Source organism: Octodon degus, unplaced genomic scaffold (genome assembly GCF_000260255.1).
Source record: "Octodon degus isolate 3935 unplaced genomic scaffold, OctDeg1.0 scaffold00091, whole genome shotgun sequence".
Taxonomy (NCBI): domain Eukaryota; kingdom Metazoa; phylum Chordata; class Mammalia; order Rodentia; family Octodontidae; genus Octodon; species Octodon degus.
The window spans coordinates 3,863,923-3,884,472 of record NW_004524667.1 but is presented as its reverse complement, the minus strand read 5'-3'; the positions used below and the strand labels follow the sequence as shown (position 1 = coordinate 3,884,472).

The following is a 20,550-nucleotide window of genomic DNA, read 5'->3' as shown; positions in this document are numbered from 1 at the left end:
AAAAAAAAAAAAAAAAAACCTTTCTCAGTCACAACATACTTAAAATTCCAGAAGCCTATCACAGTGACAAAAATCTTAAAAGCTGTTAGAGAAAGGCAACAAACCCCATATAAAGGTAAGTCCATTAAAACCACAACAGACTTCTCTACACAAACCTCAAAAGCCACTAGGGTGTGGAGTGAAGGGTTTTACACCCTGTGCAGGGCTGACTTATGTATCCTGCAAAACTTCCCTTCAAAATTGATGGAGAAAGAAAGTATTTCCACAACAAAGAGCACTAAATCAGCATTACAAGATATTCTCAAGTATATCCTAAAAAGATAATGAAGCCAACAAAGAAGATGACAATGTCAGCAAGTCAACAAGAATGCATATATTATTAATGAAACTGATAGGGAAGCAGTACTCCCAGCATCTTTCCTAAAAGCAAGCATTACCCAGATTCCAAAACCACGACACAACCAAAATAAAGGGAACTCCGCACAAATCTCTTAAATAAAAATAGATGTAAAAATCCTCACAACAACTCTGACAAACAGAATGTAGCAAATTATTAAAAAGAACATAAATCCTGACCAAGTAGGATTCATTCCAGTGATGCAAGGATGGCTCAATACACATATCAATAAATGTATTACACAATATAAACAGAAGCAAGGACAAAAATCACATGATCATCACAATAGATGCAGAAAATCATTTGACAAAACCAACACCCATTCATGAATTTTAAAAAATCTCTGTCATATATTCAAAATAGCTAGAATAGACATACAGCTATTTTCTCTTAATTCAATGAATAGAAAGAGTTGTTCTAATAATGTTTGTTGACAGGATATCATGTCTGCATCTTGAACTATGAATAACTACTAAGAACACAACAATATGCAATGTATTAATTATTGAAACTGTCCTACTAATCAGTTTGAAACTGTCTCATTACTATTTGCTTCTCAATAAAATTATTTAAAAAATAAAAAATCTCTGAAACAAATACAAGTAGATTGTTTTTAATCTCACACTGATAAAAATCGTCTATGAAAACTCAACAGCCAATATCAGAAAGAAGCTAAAAGCTGTCCCTTTCAATTCAAGAACATGATAAGGATGTCATTTATCATTACTTCTATTCAATACAATAAACAGAACATTAACTAAAACAATAAGATAAGAGGGAGAAATGACAGGGATATAGGTAGGGAAGGAAGAAGCTAAATTATCATTATTTGCTGATGACATGGTCCTTTATATAGAAGATCCCAAAACTCCACCAAAATGCCCTAGAACTAATATTCAAATTCAGTAGTATAGCAGGATACAAAGTAAACACACAAAAATCAACAGTGTTCATTACACCAATAACAAACTCACCAAGAAGGAGTCTGAGGAAAGAATATTCTTCATGATATCATCAAGAAAAATTAAATACTTAAGAACTAACTATTTTTATGAATTTTAGGGCAAGGTCTACAGGTGTACAGGGTCTCACTATATAGATCAGACTCATAGTGATTCTGCTGTTTTCAGCCTCCCAAGCTCTGGGATTACAGGCATGCACCACCACACACACTCTCAATTGCCCTGTCAGCGCACCCTGGGGATGGGGCCAGCACAGCACGCTGAGGATTGAACCCTGACCACTGCACCCTGCCTAAGCAGGCACTTTAGTCTGCTGAGCTATCTGGCCAGTCCCTTAGGAATTAATTTAATGAAGGAAGTGAGAGACCTCTGCAATAAAAACTATAGTACTCTGAAAAAAGGAAATTGAAGGGGATATCAGAAAATGAAAATATATCCCCTGCTCCTGGTAGAAAGAAACCAAATGGTCATATTTACAAAACTGTTACATAGATTTAATGCAACCTCAATCAAAATATCAATAACATTCCTTACAGACCTGGAGAAAGCAATCCTAAAATTCATATGGAACTAAAAGACCTGTAACAACAAAAGCACTTCTGAGCAACAAGGGCAAGGCAGGGGGTGCCACAGTCCCAGACTTCAAGTTATATTACAAATATACAGTTATAAGAAGAACATGGTATGGAGTGGGGGAGGTTACTTCTGGATCAATGGAACAGAATAGAAAATACAGAAGCAACTCCAGGAACACTCAGCCATGGATTCTTTGACAAAGTTAGAAAATCCCTTCACTGGAGGAAAGACAGCCTCTTTAACAAATGATGCTGGGAAAACTGGCTATCCACATGCCAAATGTTGAGCCTAGACCCAAATCTCTTACCGTGCACTAAAACCAAAATGGAACAAAGATCTAAATATTAGAATAGAAGCCCTTAATCTATTGGAAGATAAATTAAGTAAAACTCTTAAAAACAAAGGTGTAAGCGAAGATTTTCTCAACAAAATCTAGTTGCATAAAAAAGCTTGGCACAGCAAAGAAAACCACCAATAAATTGAAGAGAAAACCTATAAAATGGGAAAAATACTTTCTATCTACTCCTCAAACCAAGGATTAATATCTAGAATATGTCTCAAATGTGTGACCTATTTCTGTGTACTTTCTAAAATAACAATTACTGTGAATATCATTTCTTCCAACCTTTAATATTAAAATTTTTCTCTCATCTTTTACAATGATTTTTGTCAGATTGGAGATACTAATTCAAAACAGACATATCAATGATTTAAAACGGAATAACTAAGCAATATAGTATTTATTGATACTCCCTTGTCAAAATACTACTATATGATTCTAAAAGTTGCAGTATTCCATCTTGATCAACCAAGAAGCAAGCTGAAACTAAGAATGGCCCTGCTCTACAGAGCAGTCAGCAACTCCATTGGCCAGCTTTCCTGCTGCTGACATACACAAGCCTAAGGAGGAAATGATGACTTCATTTTCCTCGGGTTTCAGGGGCTTCAGTTTGTGCTTGGCTAGCTCTAAAGCAGGAACATCATGAGAAAAAGGCTGCTCACCTCATGGCTTTCAGAAAACAGGGCACAAAGTCAGAGAACTAGGCAGAAGAGATACCCTTCTGTCCAGGACCCAGTGACCCATCTCCAACTGCAACAGCATATTCAGCAATGAACGCAGAGGATGAAAACAGCACCCACATAATCCAATCACCTCTCCAGGAATCTCTTAATCCACTTAAATTGATAATTAAGATTAACTGGCACAGCAAGTCTGATTAAACAGCTAATGAACTTCCTGCTCAAACAATTAATCATAACATACAATTACCTTGAGTAGAATATGTTGTAAAATGTTAAGAGTGTTAGACAAGGTAACAAGATGTAGTAAATTATAAAAGCTGTAACTTCAAACATGAACAACTGAGAAAAACTACAGATCTTCTATGCCAGAGTTACAATATAAATGCTGATTAAAAAAACGAATATCTATATTCAACATACTCTTAAAGGAAAAGTAGAAAAACACTACTTTTTTTCCTCTGAGTGGTTGTATCACAAGGTAAGGAATATGAAACTTAGAAGCAGGCTACCAATTTTTAAATCTAAACTTTGCCACCTGCTATTTGTAGGATTTCAGGTAAGTTGAACTGTCTCCATTCTTAAAGCTTGTATAGTGGATACTACACCCTCAGCAAACTGCTGAGACTCACTGCTGTGGTTTGGACACGGTTCATCCTCACAGGCTCATGTGCTGCAGGGTGTGAGGTACCAAAGCTTTAAGAGGTGCAGATCAGTGGAAGGATACAAGGTCATGGGGGTAGCACCTTCACAAGGTATTGACCAGCCCAATAGAACAGATTAGTTTCTGTGAGAGCAAGTCGCTATGAGGGAGCCTAGAAGATCTCACGAGTCCCTCTTCCACACGCACCACATCATTGTCTCTTCCAGCTTCAACAATCGTAACTCTTCGACTGATGCTGTGAGCCACCCAATTAATCTGATTTTTCTTTTAACTTTGATTACTTTGAACTATAGAACACGAAGTAATATTACACCTTTGGATGTATGTAATGGAAAATGAGACATTCTCAAGGGTAAAATGCAACTGGTGAACTAGCTTCAAAATGCCAGTTCAGATTTTTTAGTTTCCAAAGCATTTGTACTTACTTAATTTGACCACTATAATAATCCACACTATAAATAAAAAAGCTCTGACATATTATCCCCTAACAAAGAGCTGCACTAAAAGCCAAGTCTGCTCAAAAGCATTTTTCGGTATGTCATATAACTTGTGAACAATAAATTTCAATTGGTAATTTACTTCAATTCAGCATACAGGATTGTAAATGATAATTTAGTAGCACAAGATTCTACATGGGCAAGTTATCTACGAGAATTTATTGTTTTGAAAAAAACACTTCATTTGATTAATTAGCATGACATCCTGAATAATTAAATGATTTATGCAGCAGAAATTCCACCTAAAATGAAAATAATGCAAATCTGTAGTATATCAGATTTGGATGCCATTCAAATTGGCCAGTTGTGGTGGTACATCCTTACAATCCCAGCACTCTGGGAGTCCGAGGCATGAGGATCTCAAGTTCCAGCCCAAAGGCAATTTAGAAATTTTGCAAGACCCTGTATCAAAAAAAAAAAAAACTTAGAAAAAGAGCTTAGGGCTTACAGTAGCATAGTGCAGAGACACTGAGTTCTATTCCTACCACAGAAAGTGGACATGAGGATATGAGACTATCCTCTGGGAGGAGACTGTCATTTCTGGAGTAGTCCCGAAAGATCTGCAGGAGCTTGACAGAGACCCGTTTCCAAGCATTTCCCCCAAGTTTCCAGCCTTAAAAAGCCTTCATGGAACTCTAGCATGTGCAACTGTCATGACATCTACCTCTGAGCCACTTCCATCTGCACTTCGCATGTTCTAACCCCAAAGAGCCACTCGACATATACACAAAGCCCTTCACCAGCAATAATTCCTGTTAGCAGCTCAAAAATAGCTCTAAACTCTATTCCCTTTCTACCTTGGGAATTGAGCTCTCCCTGCCTAACAGAGTCCTACCAGACTAGCAATTTCTCCAAATCTCACCAGGATGGAAACTGACACCTTCTTCTTTCCAGCATGGTGGAGTGGGTTGGATCATCAGGTTCTGATCACAAGTTGCCAACCAGTTAATTGAACCATGCTCCCAGCTGTATCCCCCAAATCCCTCAACTCCCACCTGTCTGTATGGCCGTACCTCATGAATTCATTGTCAAAATCTACTGAAGTGGGATTCATGTCGCCACCTGCCTTAGAACCCAACATTGGTAGTATCTGCCATATGCCTGTAGAGCTGTAAACCTTCCTCATTTCTCTGAGTACTCCACAGAGTTTCCTAAATTCCACTAGCTTTCCTCTGTTCTGATGCGCTATATTGTTTTTCTCTTTCATTCAGTACTGTAAAACCACACAGCCTGCAGAAAATGAGCCACCCTCTGCTGTGGGTTATGTATGACCCAGCACACTTCATATATATTTTTCCCTTTGAGTAGCTGGAACATACTGTGTAAACAATATTAGTAGTGCTTAAGGAATCTCTCATGTCTGGAACAGACTCAAATTTTAGAATGTATACCAAAAGGAAACAAAATTATGACACGTTGTATTTCCCTAGAGTGCTGAAAAGAGTCTCTGAAGTTCTTGTTTCAGCAAAAGGCCTGGCAGATCTCATTGACAAATCCTACAATTTAAAGCTAGCTCAGTTTTTCTTCCAGTGTTTGAGTGACAACAGAACTGCAAAAGCAAACTTTACTCCATTTTTCTCATCCCAGCAGGACAACTGCTCCCCAGGAAAGCAATTATCATCGTGAATCAACTGTAAAACACACAACCATTCTAAGTGACTGAAAGAGGTGGCATTCATGCTGAAATGGGAGGTCACCCTAGACACTTTTGAAGTAGCAGAACATACACAGAGAGGAAGCAGAGTCAGACTCCTGTGAGCATTTTAAAAGATTCATAGTGCAGAGCGTTCAAATAAGAGAATTCCCTCAGGTCAGTATTTGAGGTTTCTTTGCATATCTGCTTGGATATAATTTTAGGTCTAAATGAAAGCCAACATCTCCATGATAAGAAACAAATTACTCCACTCCAAGTCCCTAATGACATAAACAATCACATCTGGCTTTCCGTGACGCAGCATTTAGCTGGGAACATTTTCCCTTACTTTATAACATGCATAACATGAAAAAAATTATACTGACACACAGCTCAGACTCATTTAAATTATGATAATTTAAATACAAATTTTTAATTTTTTGTGTAGCACTAAAATAATAGGATTTCAATCTCATGAAATAACTGACATTCAAAATTATCATAACTGAAAATATCTTAAAGATTACAAACCATATTCTTAATTTGCTTTTTTGTCCTTTTTAAAATCTGTCTTTAATGCACAAAGTAACATTTTTATCTTGAACAGACTTCAGAAATCAAATTATGATAAGTTCTTTCATTGTAGAATTGAAGAAATTACAACATAGAGAAAGTAGGTGAATTTAAAATGAAATTCAATATAAAAGCCCTAAGTGAGAGTCTGAAAATATTACAGCACACATACTGAGTTTTATTCTCTTGAGGATTTCCATTCTTTTTTCTCATTCTTTACTCTCTTGAGGATGCAGACCATGTACTTGTTGGTCCGAGTTAATACAGAAATAAAGGGTAATTCGTGAGATACAAATTATGAAATAGAAAAGCTCAGGGCTCACACAGTATCTACTGGCTCCATAATAAAACATCTCAGGTTAAGATAATTGAATTAACTGCCATTTAAAAAATATTTTTAAAAAATAATGAAAGCAGTTTTCAGAGTTGACTGCAGTCCTTTGGCAGTATCTGGAAAACCACCACACAGGGCCCCCTCCAATGTTAACAACTTTGCTCCTAGTGGTAGCCTCACAGGACTGTCTTCAGTCCACATAGTTTTGAAATTCAGTCCTACACTCGAGCCAAGTGAATGTACCTCCCAGCCTTCAATATGAGACTGCCATTCCTCCAGAACCTCCAGCTTCTCCATTTGCCTCTTGGCCTCGTTTATGCTGGAACAGACGCCCTTCATCGCTTGGAGGGCTTCAGTCACTGCTGCATAGTCGCTGTGCTTCCGTGGAGTCCTCTTCAGCAACTCCTGTGTACACACACAAAAAAAAAAAACCCGAATTGCTTTCTGGTCATCAGTCTTCTGGTACATCAGGCTACGACGCACCAGGAAATGAAAACGACAAAGCTCATGGCAGCCACTTCCTCAAGGACATCACAAATTCCTCTAAGATAAAGATCAGAAAGAAAGGTCGAATCAATGAATAAGTGTTACTGGAAGGCACATTTTGTAGTTATATTACTTTTCACGTTCTTTTACTTTTGTTTTTAAAAATGAAGTTACTCCTCTTCTTTCAAACCATGAAATAAATCACATGGGCATGTCATTCTTAAATTTTGACTTTTGTTTTAACAGAACAATGAATAATATGAATGTGTTCGTTTCATTTTCCTGGAGTTTTTAACAGAATAAATCTTCAAATAAATGTGTCCCAAAATTTCATAATAATATAAATCCCTCTTTCCTAACATTGTCTGAGAAAGTATTAAAAAAATGTAAGTTAAAGCGAAATCTGTAGATGTCTTACACTCTAGCAAAAGAAATATTTTATTACAATTTTATAATATTTCATCATTAAAGGAGTAATTTATATTGTTGTCATCGGTTTTTTAGGTTAATTCTCTGTGATGAAGAAATACTATATACCCAATGGTTTACTTCTTGTTTTTGATATTCAGGATCTTAGGAGGTTTTTCTATTTATATGTTTTCTACTCAGGATATCAAAACTACAGTAATCTTTAATTCTTTAACAAGGTCCGGTTGGCTGTTGTTTAGAAGCACAAATTAAACATCTTCACCCACTGTCTAGACAGTTGTGACCACATTACTTTTTAATTAGTCATTTGTTTCTTTACTCCAGTTGCCAGCATCATGGAACTAACACAATTACAAAGGCCCTGAGGCCTCTCTTCAAAAGAATGTTCTCAATCTTCAAAAATATAGTGGAAATTCAGGCTGGGTTTTTTTTTTTCTTTCTTTCTTTTTGTTTTTGTTTTGTTCTTTTGAGACAGGGCTTCATCATGCACTATAAAATGGCCTTAAACTCATTAGGTAGCCCAGGCTGCCCACAAATTCATATTCTCCAGCCTCAGCCTCCGGAATTCTGGGTGTGTCTCACCACGCCATCTTGTTTTGACACAGCCAGTTCTTATACCCTCTTGAATTCCCTGAGTGTGGAAACTTTTCCCATAAACTCTGACCCTGTTTTCACTATGTTCGCACTCCACTCTGCACAGTTAACACCACAAGAATACACAAGACACCACTCCCAGGACAAGGTTTAAAATGTTATGATAGCCCACAGGTCCATAAAAGAGACACACAGGCTTCTCTAGAAATTCTACATAGTAAGCTACGTGAAGCAACCAAGTCATTCCGAAGGCCAGGAAGTGAGACCATTAAGGAATGCTATCCAGTGGGTTTTGTACAGCTGTAAAATGAATTTAGATAATGTAAAACACAAAAATAAATAAGCAGTAAAAATCTAGCAACTATTTGCTATAAAGCTGGCATTGAATGGTCAAATGTGTGTCAAGTTTCACAAATAAGACCAATATATCTTTTTTGTAATACTATAGCACAATCTGCAATTACTTTCTCTGAATAATAAGCCCATCTCAAGTTGAAGAGAGCCAGACATGGTGATACATGCCTATAATCCCAGCACTTGGGAGGCTGAGGCCAGGGCAGCCTGTGCTACATAAGCCAGTTCAGGGCCAGCTTGTACTACACAGTGATATCCTGTCTGAAGTAATTAATTAATTAATTAAAGAGAATCTCAGCACAGCTTTTCAGCTGAAAGTACAGAACATATCTTATGGTAGAAAAACATTTATGATGGTAGTGAAAATGCATTTGTACTTCAATTTTATAATACATCTTAAAAAGTAAATCAATAATAATACCAATTAAAATAGCAATAGCATTTCTTTTTTAATTTGTTTGTGGTTTTGTTTTGCTGTGACAAGTTCTCACTGTGTACTTCAGGCTGACCTTAAGCTCACCACATAGTCCAGGCTGGCCTTGAACTTGTGGAGATCCTCTGGCCTCAGCCTCCCAAGTGCTAGGATACAAGTCTACAACACCATGTCCAGCTAGCAATAGAATTTCTGAGTGTTTTTTTAAAATGAAGATTCCAATTAGTAATTAATACATTAAAATAAATCAAATAAACATGAGTATTAATGGCTAATATAGAGCATATACTATGTTAAATAATTCATATAAAATAGTTAAATCATTTTATACTCCTATATATGCATGTAAATGCATACTCACACACAACATGCACATATATATACACATACATGTATACATATGTACATTCCTATAAGTACCTGCTGATTTTGTCTTTTTATGTTTGATAAATTAAGAAAAAGTCTTTGTAGGTTAGATCCCATTCAGAAAGCTGGTTAGCAGAGTACCTGGGGCTCCTACCCAGAGATCATGTGCTCAGCTAGCGCCTCACACTGCCTCTCCTGATGCCGCATGCCCAAAAAGTATAGTTTCAAAAACTAGTACAGCGACCTGTCCGTAAAACTTTGCAGCAATGCCAACAGGTAGTGCTGTATAACATATTTGTCATCATAAAAATATTGGTAACTGCAACAAAGAGACAGAGTAACAAGCACCCGCAAAGCATTCTGCCTCTGAGAGGCAGCATTTTCCAAGCACCTCTTGCACAGTCTGCCGTTGACAGCCCCATGTAATCCCTGACATTCCATTACAGCAATGATTCACAAACCAGGGCCTGAAATTATGTAATTTTGACCTTAATTTCATTAGCATCATAAACTTACTGAAGTTTGGGAGACGGAAAAACATATCAATAGTGAATTTGCTTAAAATAAAGGGCCTCATTGCTAAAGTGGTACATAAAATAGTCATAATGGACTTAATGGGATCTCTGTTGAAATCAATGCATTTGTGCTGAATGCATTCAGAATAACTCAAGCAAGTAGGTTTTCCACAAATAGCACTAAAAGCTCAGTTTAGTGGCTTTTCCACTAAAGATCTGCTTCTTATTCCAAAGAAAATGTGTGATAAAGTAGCTATTTTTCCAATAATTATGGTCTGTCTTTTTTTTTTTTTTTTTAGAATGTCAGCCTCTTCAATAATAATTCTTTCAAAAGATTATCAGGAAATAGGCCATTTCAAAGAAAATTCTACAATGAAGTAGTACATAAATACCTTCAAAAGGAGAGGGTACTTGCATATCCTCTGTATGGGGGTGACCAAGTAGCCTTCCAGGGGGACATCTGTATTGTTTCGTCCTCCAAGCAACATGCAGTTCTGGGTGAAAATACACAGAATCAAGTACAGTACATTTTTCAAACTTAAATTGTCTTCTTTCAGGAAAGTTTATACCAAAAATTTATGAAAAGAAATATCCTCAAATACTTTCTCTAAGAAAAACATACTCTTTTCACTTATAAATAACATAGTCTTTCATATTGGTTACAGAATGCACAATACATGTTGAATCTACAAAAATTACTTCATAAATATTCTCTGCAGTTTGATGTGTGAGAAAAAAGGTAAATATAGTGACAAATAGTAAAGATAAAGAGATGGAGAGAGGGAGAGGGAAGGAGCCAAAGAGGAAGAGAAAGGGAGAGAGACACAAAGCCAGAGAGAGGCAGAGAGACAAAAAGGTTTTGTTCATAGAAACCAGTATCTTATGTTGTGGAAGAGCAGGTATAAAGAGGTATACAGACAATGAAGTTACAACTTCTAACTAAGATCCACCACTGACTACTGATATTCCTTCAGCTGATTTCTAAATTCTAATTTCCATCTAAGCAAAACTCATGTGTTTTAGGCAAGCGATCGCTAAATCACACTCTAACAAAGACCTCAGGTAGCCAGTCGCAGAGAAGGAGGCCACAAAGATCTCCAGAGATCAGGAAAGTCAAAAAATATAAAAACAAGCAAACATAGACAAGTGAGTTTCTACTGACTCTAAAATAGCGATCAAGAGAAAAACTAAGTCAGATAAATAAAGTCTTCATCATCCTAAACAGTATAAAGAAAAACTAGACCTAAAACTTGCACAGATCTTATTTTTGAGGTGTCTTTCTGAGTTATTTCCATAAAAGAAGTACTTAACATCTAATGAAATGAACTGATAAAATAATACCTTCTACAGCGCTATTTTAAAATACTGTTTTAGAGACCAAGAGCTGAACAGGCCAGGCTGTAAAAGGAAGACCAGGGTGCAAAACGATCTCCTCCCCTCACCTCGGAAACTTCTCTTCAGCCTCAAGTAAGCAGAACAAAAGCCATGAATGTAATTTCACTCGGACACCTCAGAAGGCAGAGCAGCAAATGTCATGTTCTTACGCACACAGCACACTCCTGAGGGATTCTTTCTCTGCCACAATCAGAGTATCTGGATATCTTCAAGTTATGCATGGTATTTTCTCCCCAGAAAAAATCTCTAAAATCATAATTATCTTGGTATTATCTACATATTTCCAGTAATGTTTCAGGATCTGAACATGACTTAGCACTCCTATCAATGAGACCACTCACTACCTAGCTCTGGGCTGTAGAGCCATAAAAGAACATGCAACCACCCAAACTATTTCCTTTTTTCTTTGTATTAAACAGATTATAAACTCCCCGACTGCAAAGGCTGGTCACTATCTAAGACTGGATTAGCATACAAACTATCCCAACACATAATACATACATACATACATACATACATACATACGTATGTAAGTACGTACGTACGTACAAGGCATGTATCTTAAATAAGTTTCCAGAGATTTTGCTGATCATAAAACTTACAATTTTCACCGCATAACCAAGGAACTATCATTGTGCACAACCCGAAAACTAACTAGAATGATCATTCCCTGCAAACTTGGTCAGCTTAGAGAAATCAAGGTAAGTGCACTCATGCAAAAGACCTAAGAAAGTTCCAGAGGATGGGAGGCCTGAATTCACATGCAAACTACCTGCCTTCTGACTTCTACTCAGTTGCACGTATAAGATGGATCATAAAGTTTAATTACTTTGGACAAATCATTGGCTGACTGTTCAGAAAAACAGTCAGAAAGCAGAAGTGATTCCTAACCAGCAAAGCTAAATTATAAAAATAAATAAGCAGAGATATTATGAGTTGCACATTTAAGACAGACAGGTTTTTAGATTAGGGTTGAACAATTTACTAAAACAAAACAAATGACACACACAAATAAAAAATAGTAACTACTTGCAGGTAGTTGAAAATACAAAATTCAGAATTGCTACAGTTACTTTTCTCTCATTGCTGGGACCAAATACCCAACACCCAAAGTTAAAGGAGAAAGGTTTATTTGGCTCAGTTTGTGGTGGTTTCCATATATTATCAGCTGGCACCCAGACAGGGTGGCACAAGGCAGAGGGGCAGCAGTTCATGGCGGCAGAGCGCAGCAAAGCAACAGCGAAGCTCAGCAGCATCTTTCTGCCCCTTTTACACTCTAGTCAGGCTGTTAGGGTGAGGGTGGTGCTGACCAAATGACCTCACACCCTTAAGCCCAGCATCACTCACTCTTGTTTCGGCCACCTCTGGAAAGTCCTATGACCACATGAGGTTTTGCGGGTACATCTACACACAAATCACAAAATACAGTGATTCATTTAGATGTCTAGCTTATAGTAAAAAGTTATGAGATGCACAAAGGAACAGGAAAATATGATTCACACACAGTCAAAAAAAAAAAACCTCTGAATGTACCCAGTTGTTGGATTTAGAAAAGAAAGAATTCAAAAATAGCTATTATAAATATGTCCAAGAAATATGCTGAACCCTGTTTTAGAAACTTCAGGACAACACACTGATAATACATAAACAAACAAGACATCTCAATAGAGAATTACAAAGTTAGCCAAATCAAATAGACATGAGATGAAAAAATAATTCCCTAGTTAGGCTAAACAGCACATTTGAGATGGCTGAAAAAAAGTATTCACTGGAATTGACTATCAACCAATGGAAATTATCTGATTCCCTTTGAAAATACCAAAAAAAGATTTTAAAATGTATCATGTAAAATATGAAAATGACATAACAAATGTCGTCTCATCATTCAGAAGCAACGGATGTCATCCAGAGTAGACTGGCATTTTTAAATTGCTGAAAGGAAAAAAACCTACAGTCAAGAGTTTATATCCAATAAAATCATCATTCAAAAATGAAGGCAAAGTAAACACTTTCCCAGATAAACTATAAGAGAAGCCAAAGCTATTAGAAATATCTTTTAGGAAATAGCTATCATTTTTCAGATTGAAAGGTTATATTGTTGCAGTAAAATATACTGGAAGAAATAGAAAGCTAGACATGGTAAATAGATAGGCTAATATAAAAGACTGTATAAATATATAATAAGCAAACCTGTACTACTGTGTTGCAGGGTTCAGAGCATATACATGACATGTTTAGCCATAAGAACCCACTTGGGGGAAAAGAAGAACCCACTGAAGGAAGGAAGAACTACAACACTTCCTATCCACATATGTTACTGAAATCAAGCCATTAGTTCAGAAAATAAACTTGATAAGATACATATTGTGGTTTATAAGAAAAATTATTTTAATATCATTAAATATAGTTTACACAATCAACAGAAGGATAAAATGGTACACTAAAAATATCTGTCTGGCCCACAAGCAGATGGGAAAATGGGAGTAGGGGACCAAACAAGGGGGACACATAATAAAAAGGTATAAAATGACCCATATAAATGAAACTGTATCAATAATGATATTAAAGGCAAACAAACTAAACACTCCAGTAAAAAGGCAGAGATTGTAAGCTCAGATAAAAAGCAAGATCTAACTTAGGCTGTCTTTGAAAAACTTTCCAAAGATCATCGTGAATTTCTAAGAGAAATAATAAAGATAAAATTACAAGTACTCAGAGGGCTGTCACTGCCAAAACAGTATCAAGAAGATACATTAAGAGAAGAAATATCACAAGGGATAGAGGGGCATTTCATAATGGTAAAGAGGAATATAACAAGTATGAAGGTACAGATATCCAAAACAAGCATCCCAAAATACATAAAGCAAAATCTGACAAAATCCAAGGGCAAAAATGACAACAAATATATTTGGACACAAATAGTTCTCTTTCAATAATGTGAAAATTGATAATGTGACTAGTAAATTATAGGTTTCTTAATTCACTTGAATAATATTCATATCACTTAGTATATGTAGTAAGTCACAACGTTCAGACACTTAGGAAAGAAAAAGGTAATAAAACTCTCAAGAAACTAGCAATATAGTAAAAATGTAAAAGAGACAGCTACAAAAAAACCCCACAGTTTACAAGGACTGAATGTTTTCCCCTGAGACCAGAGTCAAGGCAAGTGTGTCTACTCTGATACTTCTGTTCAACACTCCCCTAAAGGTTCTAGCTAGCACAAAACCCAAGGAAAACAATTATGACGTTCACAATGGGGAAAAAAAGTAAAATATTTTATTTTCTGATATGCTCCTGCATGTAAAATATCCTAAAGAATCTACAAAAGGATTACTGGGATTAATGCATGAAATTAGATTGCAGGATAAGAGATCAATACACAAAAGGCAAATGAATTTATATAGCAATAAAAATCCAAAAAGGACATTAAGAAAACTCTAATCATAATAGTATCAAAATATTAAAAAAACTCAGAAAAAAATAAACATAATATCTGAGTACAGGTTTCTTAAATATGATAAGAAAAGCACAGTCATAATGGAAAAACTTTAATAAATTTCATCAAATTCTAAAAGTTAATTTTCAAAGAAAGTATTTTTTGAAATGAACAGATAAATCACAGTGGAAAGAAATATCTGAAAATTGTACTTTAGATACAGAATTTGTATCCAAAACAAGAACAAAATCTCAGCCTAAGGCAAATATCCCAATTTTAAAATTGTCAAAATATATAAATAAGCATTTCATTAAAGAATATATGAATGCTAGCACATATAGAACAACTATATGGCACAAGAAAACTTAGAACATGACCCAAGAATTTCAATGTACTACCTACCCAAGACAAGAAAACTTCACATGTTCACAGGACTTACTGCATTAATGTTCATAATGGCATTACTTGTTGTAAACAATTAATTCAAGAAGACATAAACCAAATATGCCATAGCCACCCAGTGAAATGGAATTCAGGTATAAAAATGAATGGAAAATGGACTCATGCTTTAAAGATGAACCCCAGAAACACTTTGCTAAAAAAAAACTATGAGGCTGCAAAATTTTATTATACAGCTTTCTTTGTAGAAAATATCCAGAAAAAGCAAATTTATAAAGATGAAAGCAAATCACCAGTTACCTGGAGCAAACAGAGGAGACATGGGCTGTAAAGAGATTTGAGGGAGGTTTTCAGGGGACAGAGGTATTCTAAAGTAAGATTTGGATTTGCTTGTGCAACTTAAGGCATATCACGCAACCGTATACTAACACTGTGGTCCTTCCTCACTGCTGGTGAGACTGCCCTGGTAACTGCCAAACTAGGTGTTTATTGGTGCTACCTCAGAAAATCAAATTTATATTCTTGCTATTTCATAAAAATTGCACAAGGGATGTATGTAGGAGAAAGGTCAAACTTTACATTTATTTTTTCCCATATCCATGATTCACGGTTTTCCTGTTTCTCCTTTAGTTACATCTCTTTGAGCAGAAGTAAATATTTTACCAGAAGTAAAATATCCTGGGGAGCCAAGGATAGAAAGCAACGCTGAACTCTGGCAAGAGTTCTGCACTCCCGAAACCTGTGGGCGCTCATGAACAATTCCTAATCAACCAGGAGAGGGCATTAGCAGGGCTTGCCTGACTCACTTCCTTATCCCAGGAGCGAAGCCTGCATATGCTGAAACTGACAGGCCTTCCCAAACAGCCTTTTATGACGCAGTGATGCAACTCCTTGACTCTTAGCAAGCCTATCAACTAATACCAGCATAGGGAAGCTCATAACCACATACTTACCAAAAGAAAGGTCCGGATTGTTCTGATCTTATTAAGTTCAAGAAGCAATTTTTGTGCTTTTTCATGGTTGCTACAATATTCATCATAGATACGAAATTTGTCTTTCTGTGAATTAAAGACAGAATAGAATCACTTTATTCGTTTTGAAATTTTAACCTGTCAGTATATATAAACTTCACTGTTTTTAAGAGCTATAGAGCTATACTGTTAAAAAAAAAAAAAAAGCAAACAGCAACAACAAAAGGAGAAAGTGCTCCCGTATGATGAATCAACTGCACTCTAATATGATGAAAGCCATAACAGAGCAATGAACCACATGGTGGTGAAGAATAGAGAAGACTGAACTGTAGATACAGCTTTAAAAAAAAAAATGTTACTTCTGTGCAAGGTCCAGGCAGATAAATCCTTGATTCCCAGGCAAGGAGAGAGGAAAAAAGCCATGTTAGGTAAAGAGAAATTTATGTGCCAGATCACAGCAGAACAGCAAAACATAGTAACCTGCAGTTCACAGGCACCAATTTGGATGGTGCCCTTCAGAGGGACATTGACAAACAGAACAATAGAAGGCAACAAATGGCTAAGAAAATGACAGCCCCTAAAGACACAGCAAGTGAGAGGTCATTTCAGAGAGAGATCAGTCTTGGTGTAGAAAAGCCAGGGAATAATAGCTACTTTCTAATAGCTGTTGTGCTGCAAATGGCTGATGAATCTATGTAGCTCCCAAACATAACACTAGGGCCTTTACGTGGGAATTGTAAAGACAGTGATGATCAGATTTTGAATCAATACAGAGATATTCTGAGGTTTAGAGTTATCACTAAAAGTGACAAAATAGAAGCAAAATAAATAGTTTTTGTAGATATAGGGAATTCTTTCCAAAAGAAAGGGGTTTTAATATCATTATTTCTAAACTCTCTTCAATGTGTAACTTTTCTCAAATTGGTTATGATTAATAACTAGCTGAGCAGAACCAATAAAAGGAGATGTAGAATATTTATTGATCAAATATTAAAAGTCTATCCTTTGACATTGCATTGCATGTGTTTAGAACATTGAGCACTACTGTACATAGGTAGCACAGAACATACTGACTTAGTCGAGGATAAGTATGTCCAAGCCAGATTAAAAACAAACATCAAAAATAGATCAGCTAAATTCACAGATGACAGATTCATAGCGTGAATTATGAGTTCACTAAAGAAATGACTATCAGACTGCAAGACTCCCATAGGCAACCCTGGCCGGAAACAGCAACTTCTCCAGCTGGCAGAGGACTCTGATTCTTTTATTAAAAGGAGCAGGCTTGGGTAGATGGACACAAACACCATGGCTTCCAACCACACCCAAGAAAGCACAGCTTGACCTTCTTACACCCCAGAAGCCTCTCCCTTTAATATAATTATCTTTCTAGAACATTTTCTGCCTATTAAAAGAACATATGCTGAGCCTGCTCATGTGGAGATAAACTGAGAAACTACATTTAAAAAACTATATAAAAGACAAACTTGGGCCTGGGAGATGGCTCAGGAGAATAAGCGCTTGCCTGGGAAGCACAAGAGCCTGAGTTCAATCCCTGGTTCCACCCAAAAAATAAATAAATAAGACAAACTAGAAAATAAAAATATAAAATTATCTATTGCTATGATGCAGTACACATTTTTAAGTAAAAGCTCACTGCATCACATTTTGATAAGTACATGGATTCAAAAATGGTACCCTGAAAATTAGCATTAAAGGAATGGCATAGATAGCAACATTCATTTTCTTTTTCTTTTTGTAGTATGAAATGTCCTTTAGCTCTGGGAATAATTCTGACTGCATAGGTGGCTTCTTACTTTACAACTCAACTGCATAAGTAATTTGTGCAATGGCATATAAAGAAAGATATAAAAATAAATTATCACCCAGGTCGGGGCCATATCATTTGTGACCACCAAACACCAGCTCCTACGCCTTCTGCTCTGCTCCGTGCAGCCTCCCGAGAAGCCACCCTTGAGAAAATCCAGACACAGCCATGCCCGCCCAGTTTGCTCACCTCCAAGCCTGTCACAGGGGATTAACAAGAGAACATTCTGCCTAATAAAAGCGCGCCATGCCATTTTAAGAGTGAGGATTTTCTGCTTCAAAAGAAAAATGCTCTATGTCTGAGAGAAACATAAAAATCCATTCATTAAGAACAGCTTGAATATTCATTAGAATTCAAAGCTACAGAGGATGCGGAGAGCTAACTTGTTGGAAAAGAGAAAAGGCTGTTCATTCTTCACTGAGTGAAATGGCTGGTGGAAGGCCCTCTCCCTTCCCTGGCTGGGAGCACAAGATCCCATTGGCCTTAAAAGACCCCAAACTTGCGGTGTCAGAGTTTACTTCTAGCATTTAAGTCACACATTGTACTATGCCATGAGCCAAATCTACTTAAAATCAAGAGGGAACTTTTCAAATAAACAGAAATTTATCCTACAAAGTGAAGAAAGCAGGTTCCCACTTCTTGCTGAGCATTAGGTTCAGGATGTAAGCATTCTTCCACAACTTTTAAGAATTCTTTATGTACCACAAGGATATCTTCTATGTTGGAAAACAACATCTGTAACAAAAAAATAAATGTGTAAGTAAAGTAGTGAGGTAAAATAAAATTTAAAAATGCCTATGAGAGACCAGTGTTCTCTCAACAGGCTAAAAATTTCAGTGGGTAGCTATGCTATATCCCTTCCTTCCTCTTGCCTTGCTGACAGAATCCAAACTTTATCCATTCCCATACACCTTTGGGAATCAGGACACTGCCTGTCTCTTAAGACAGTCTAACTGGCTATGTCCATGACAGTCTCACCTCCTTTCCAGGATGGTCTGCAGGTAAAACTGCACACAGATTTGCTGGTAGGCTTCTAGAGAAGGGTATCTACCCCTAGGAAGGACATCCTGAAGCACATGAACTTTTGTCTTTCTGAAAAGTCCAATGTGGAAAGAACAACCGGGACAATATGAGATCACTTTGCAGCCAGGGGAGGTGCTAGCTCAGATGCAAAGCTGGTATCTTGGAAGGCAGCAACTTGTTGACCTCCCCAAACCACATGTAGGGAACCTCTTCTCTCATATGGAGTTCTAATACATGACTCAAATAGTTTTAAAGTCTATTTGGATCATAAATTGCTTTTACTTATATCCATAAGCTCACTAGCTAAAATATTCCCACAGTAGAAAAATTTTAAAGTGGAAATAGAAGAACCTAAAATATCCTTGAAAGATTTCTTTTAAGTGCAGTAAAAGACAACAATAAGCTAGCATCATCAATATCAAGCATAATTTACACAATTTAAATAATTAAACACTGGGGCATAATTTTATTTGTCATTCTTAATTTTTTTCCAAATTCCTCAAAATTGTCCCTATGTTGTTTCTATGTCCCTCTGTGTGTGTGTGTGTGTGTGTGTGTGTGTGTGTGTGTGTGTTGCTGGCAACCAAATCCAGGGCCCGCCCACAGAGGGCACCTCTGCTCTACCACTGACTAGCACCCTGCCCTACATTTTAAAAGAACTGCTATGGATTTATTTATGAAGACATATGGACTTCTACCGTACCCAAGGATATCCAAGCCTCACTCTTTAGCAACCACAGAGGCAGAAGTCCAGCTTTGCCCACTTCCTGTGGCTCTACCAGTTGTCTGGCACCTTGTTCTACTTTCTCCCTCTCATGGAGGCTAAAGTTAGGGCTTGTCTCTTCAGTTTATTTTTCTTCCTTTTTTCAAATACTTCCAAGACCTTCCTTTAAAAATTCTCTAGACTTACATGCCTCCACTAATATCCCTTCCTTTCCCCAAACCTTGGCCCCTTTTTCACATTATTAGTAACACAGGGACTGGCCCAGGAACTTATAGTGGCACTGAAGAAAAACAGAAAGCTCCTACAGGAATGTCTCCCAGGTAGCACGCCATCTCCAGGAACTCATGCTTGGGGCAAGGGGCCCTTGCACATCCTCACCTTCACTGTTTCCTCTGTTACATTCTTGTCAACTTTTGCTGCTGCACACTGGTTCATTCGGTGCAAGAATGCCTGTGTGAAACAAGAAGAGCCATTATAAAAGTGACATTAGGTTCAGAAAATAACTGGGTGATGATCAGAATTAGATTAATTCTTTTCAAGAAACTCAGTTTAAAAGTTCAGTATCTGAATAAGATAGGTTGTAACACGTGAGCTCCTGTGTACAGCTGCTTGTCCATGGGAGCTGTACTTCCTTATGATGCAAGGTGGAGCTGAAAGGCATCATCTATAAAAATTAAATTTATCCACCAGGCTTTCAAAGTTCTGGAGTAAACACTTAAAGGTAGGTGTTTCCTAAACTTTTAAGTATTACAAAGCATGAAAACATCAGAATCTAATAGAATGCTACTTCTAATAGAAAAGTAAAATGGCAGAAATTTTGAAGTGACTCCTTAACATTAAGAAAGTCAGAAAGAAGGAAGGAAGGAAGGAAGGAAGGAAGGAAGGAAGGAAGGAAGGAAGGAAGGAAGGAAGGAAGGAAAAAGAAAGAAAGAAAGAAA

At 36.8% G+C, this 20,550-nt stretch overlaps 1 protein-coding gene across 2 annotated transcripts in view; it reads right to left on the bottom strand.

Annotated features, from left to right (window-relative positions):
* Positions 1 to 20,550, bottom strand: part of Prex2 (phosphatidylinositol-3,4,5-trisphosphate dependent Rac exchange factor 2) — a 303,532-nt gene that overhangs the window by 220,869 nt on the left and 62,113 nt on the right. For both annotated transcript variants that reach the window (XM_004637531.2, XM_023722364.1), the window contains 5 exons: positions 19,991 to 20,062; positions 18,478 to 18,600; positions 16,020 to 16,124; positions 10,226 to 10,327; positions 6,900 to 7,061 (listed from right to left, as the gene is read on the bottom strand). In XM_004637531.2, coding sequence (XP_004637588.1) covers positions 6,900 to 7,061; positions 10,226 to 10,327; positions 16,020 to 16,124; positions 18,478 to 18,600; positions 19,991 to 20,062 — 564 coding nt within the window. The remainder of the gene's footprint in view (positions 1 to 6,899; positions 7,062 to 10,225; positions 10,328 to 16,019; positions 16,125 to 18,477; positions 18,601 to 19,990; positions 20,063 to 20,550) is intronic.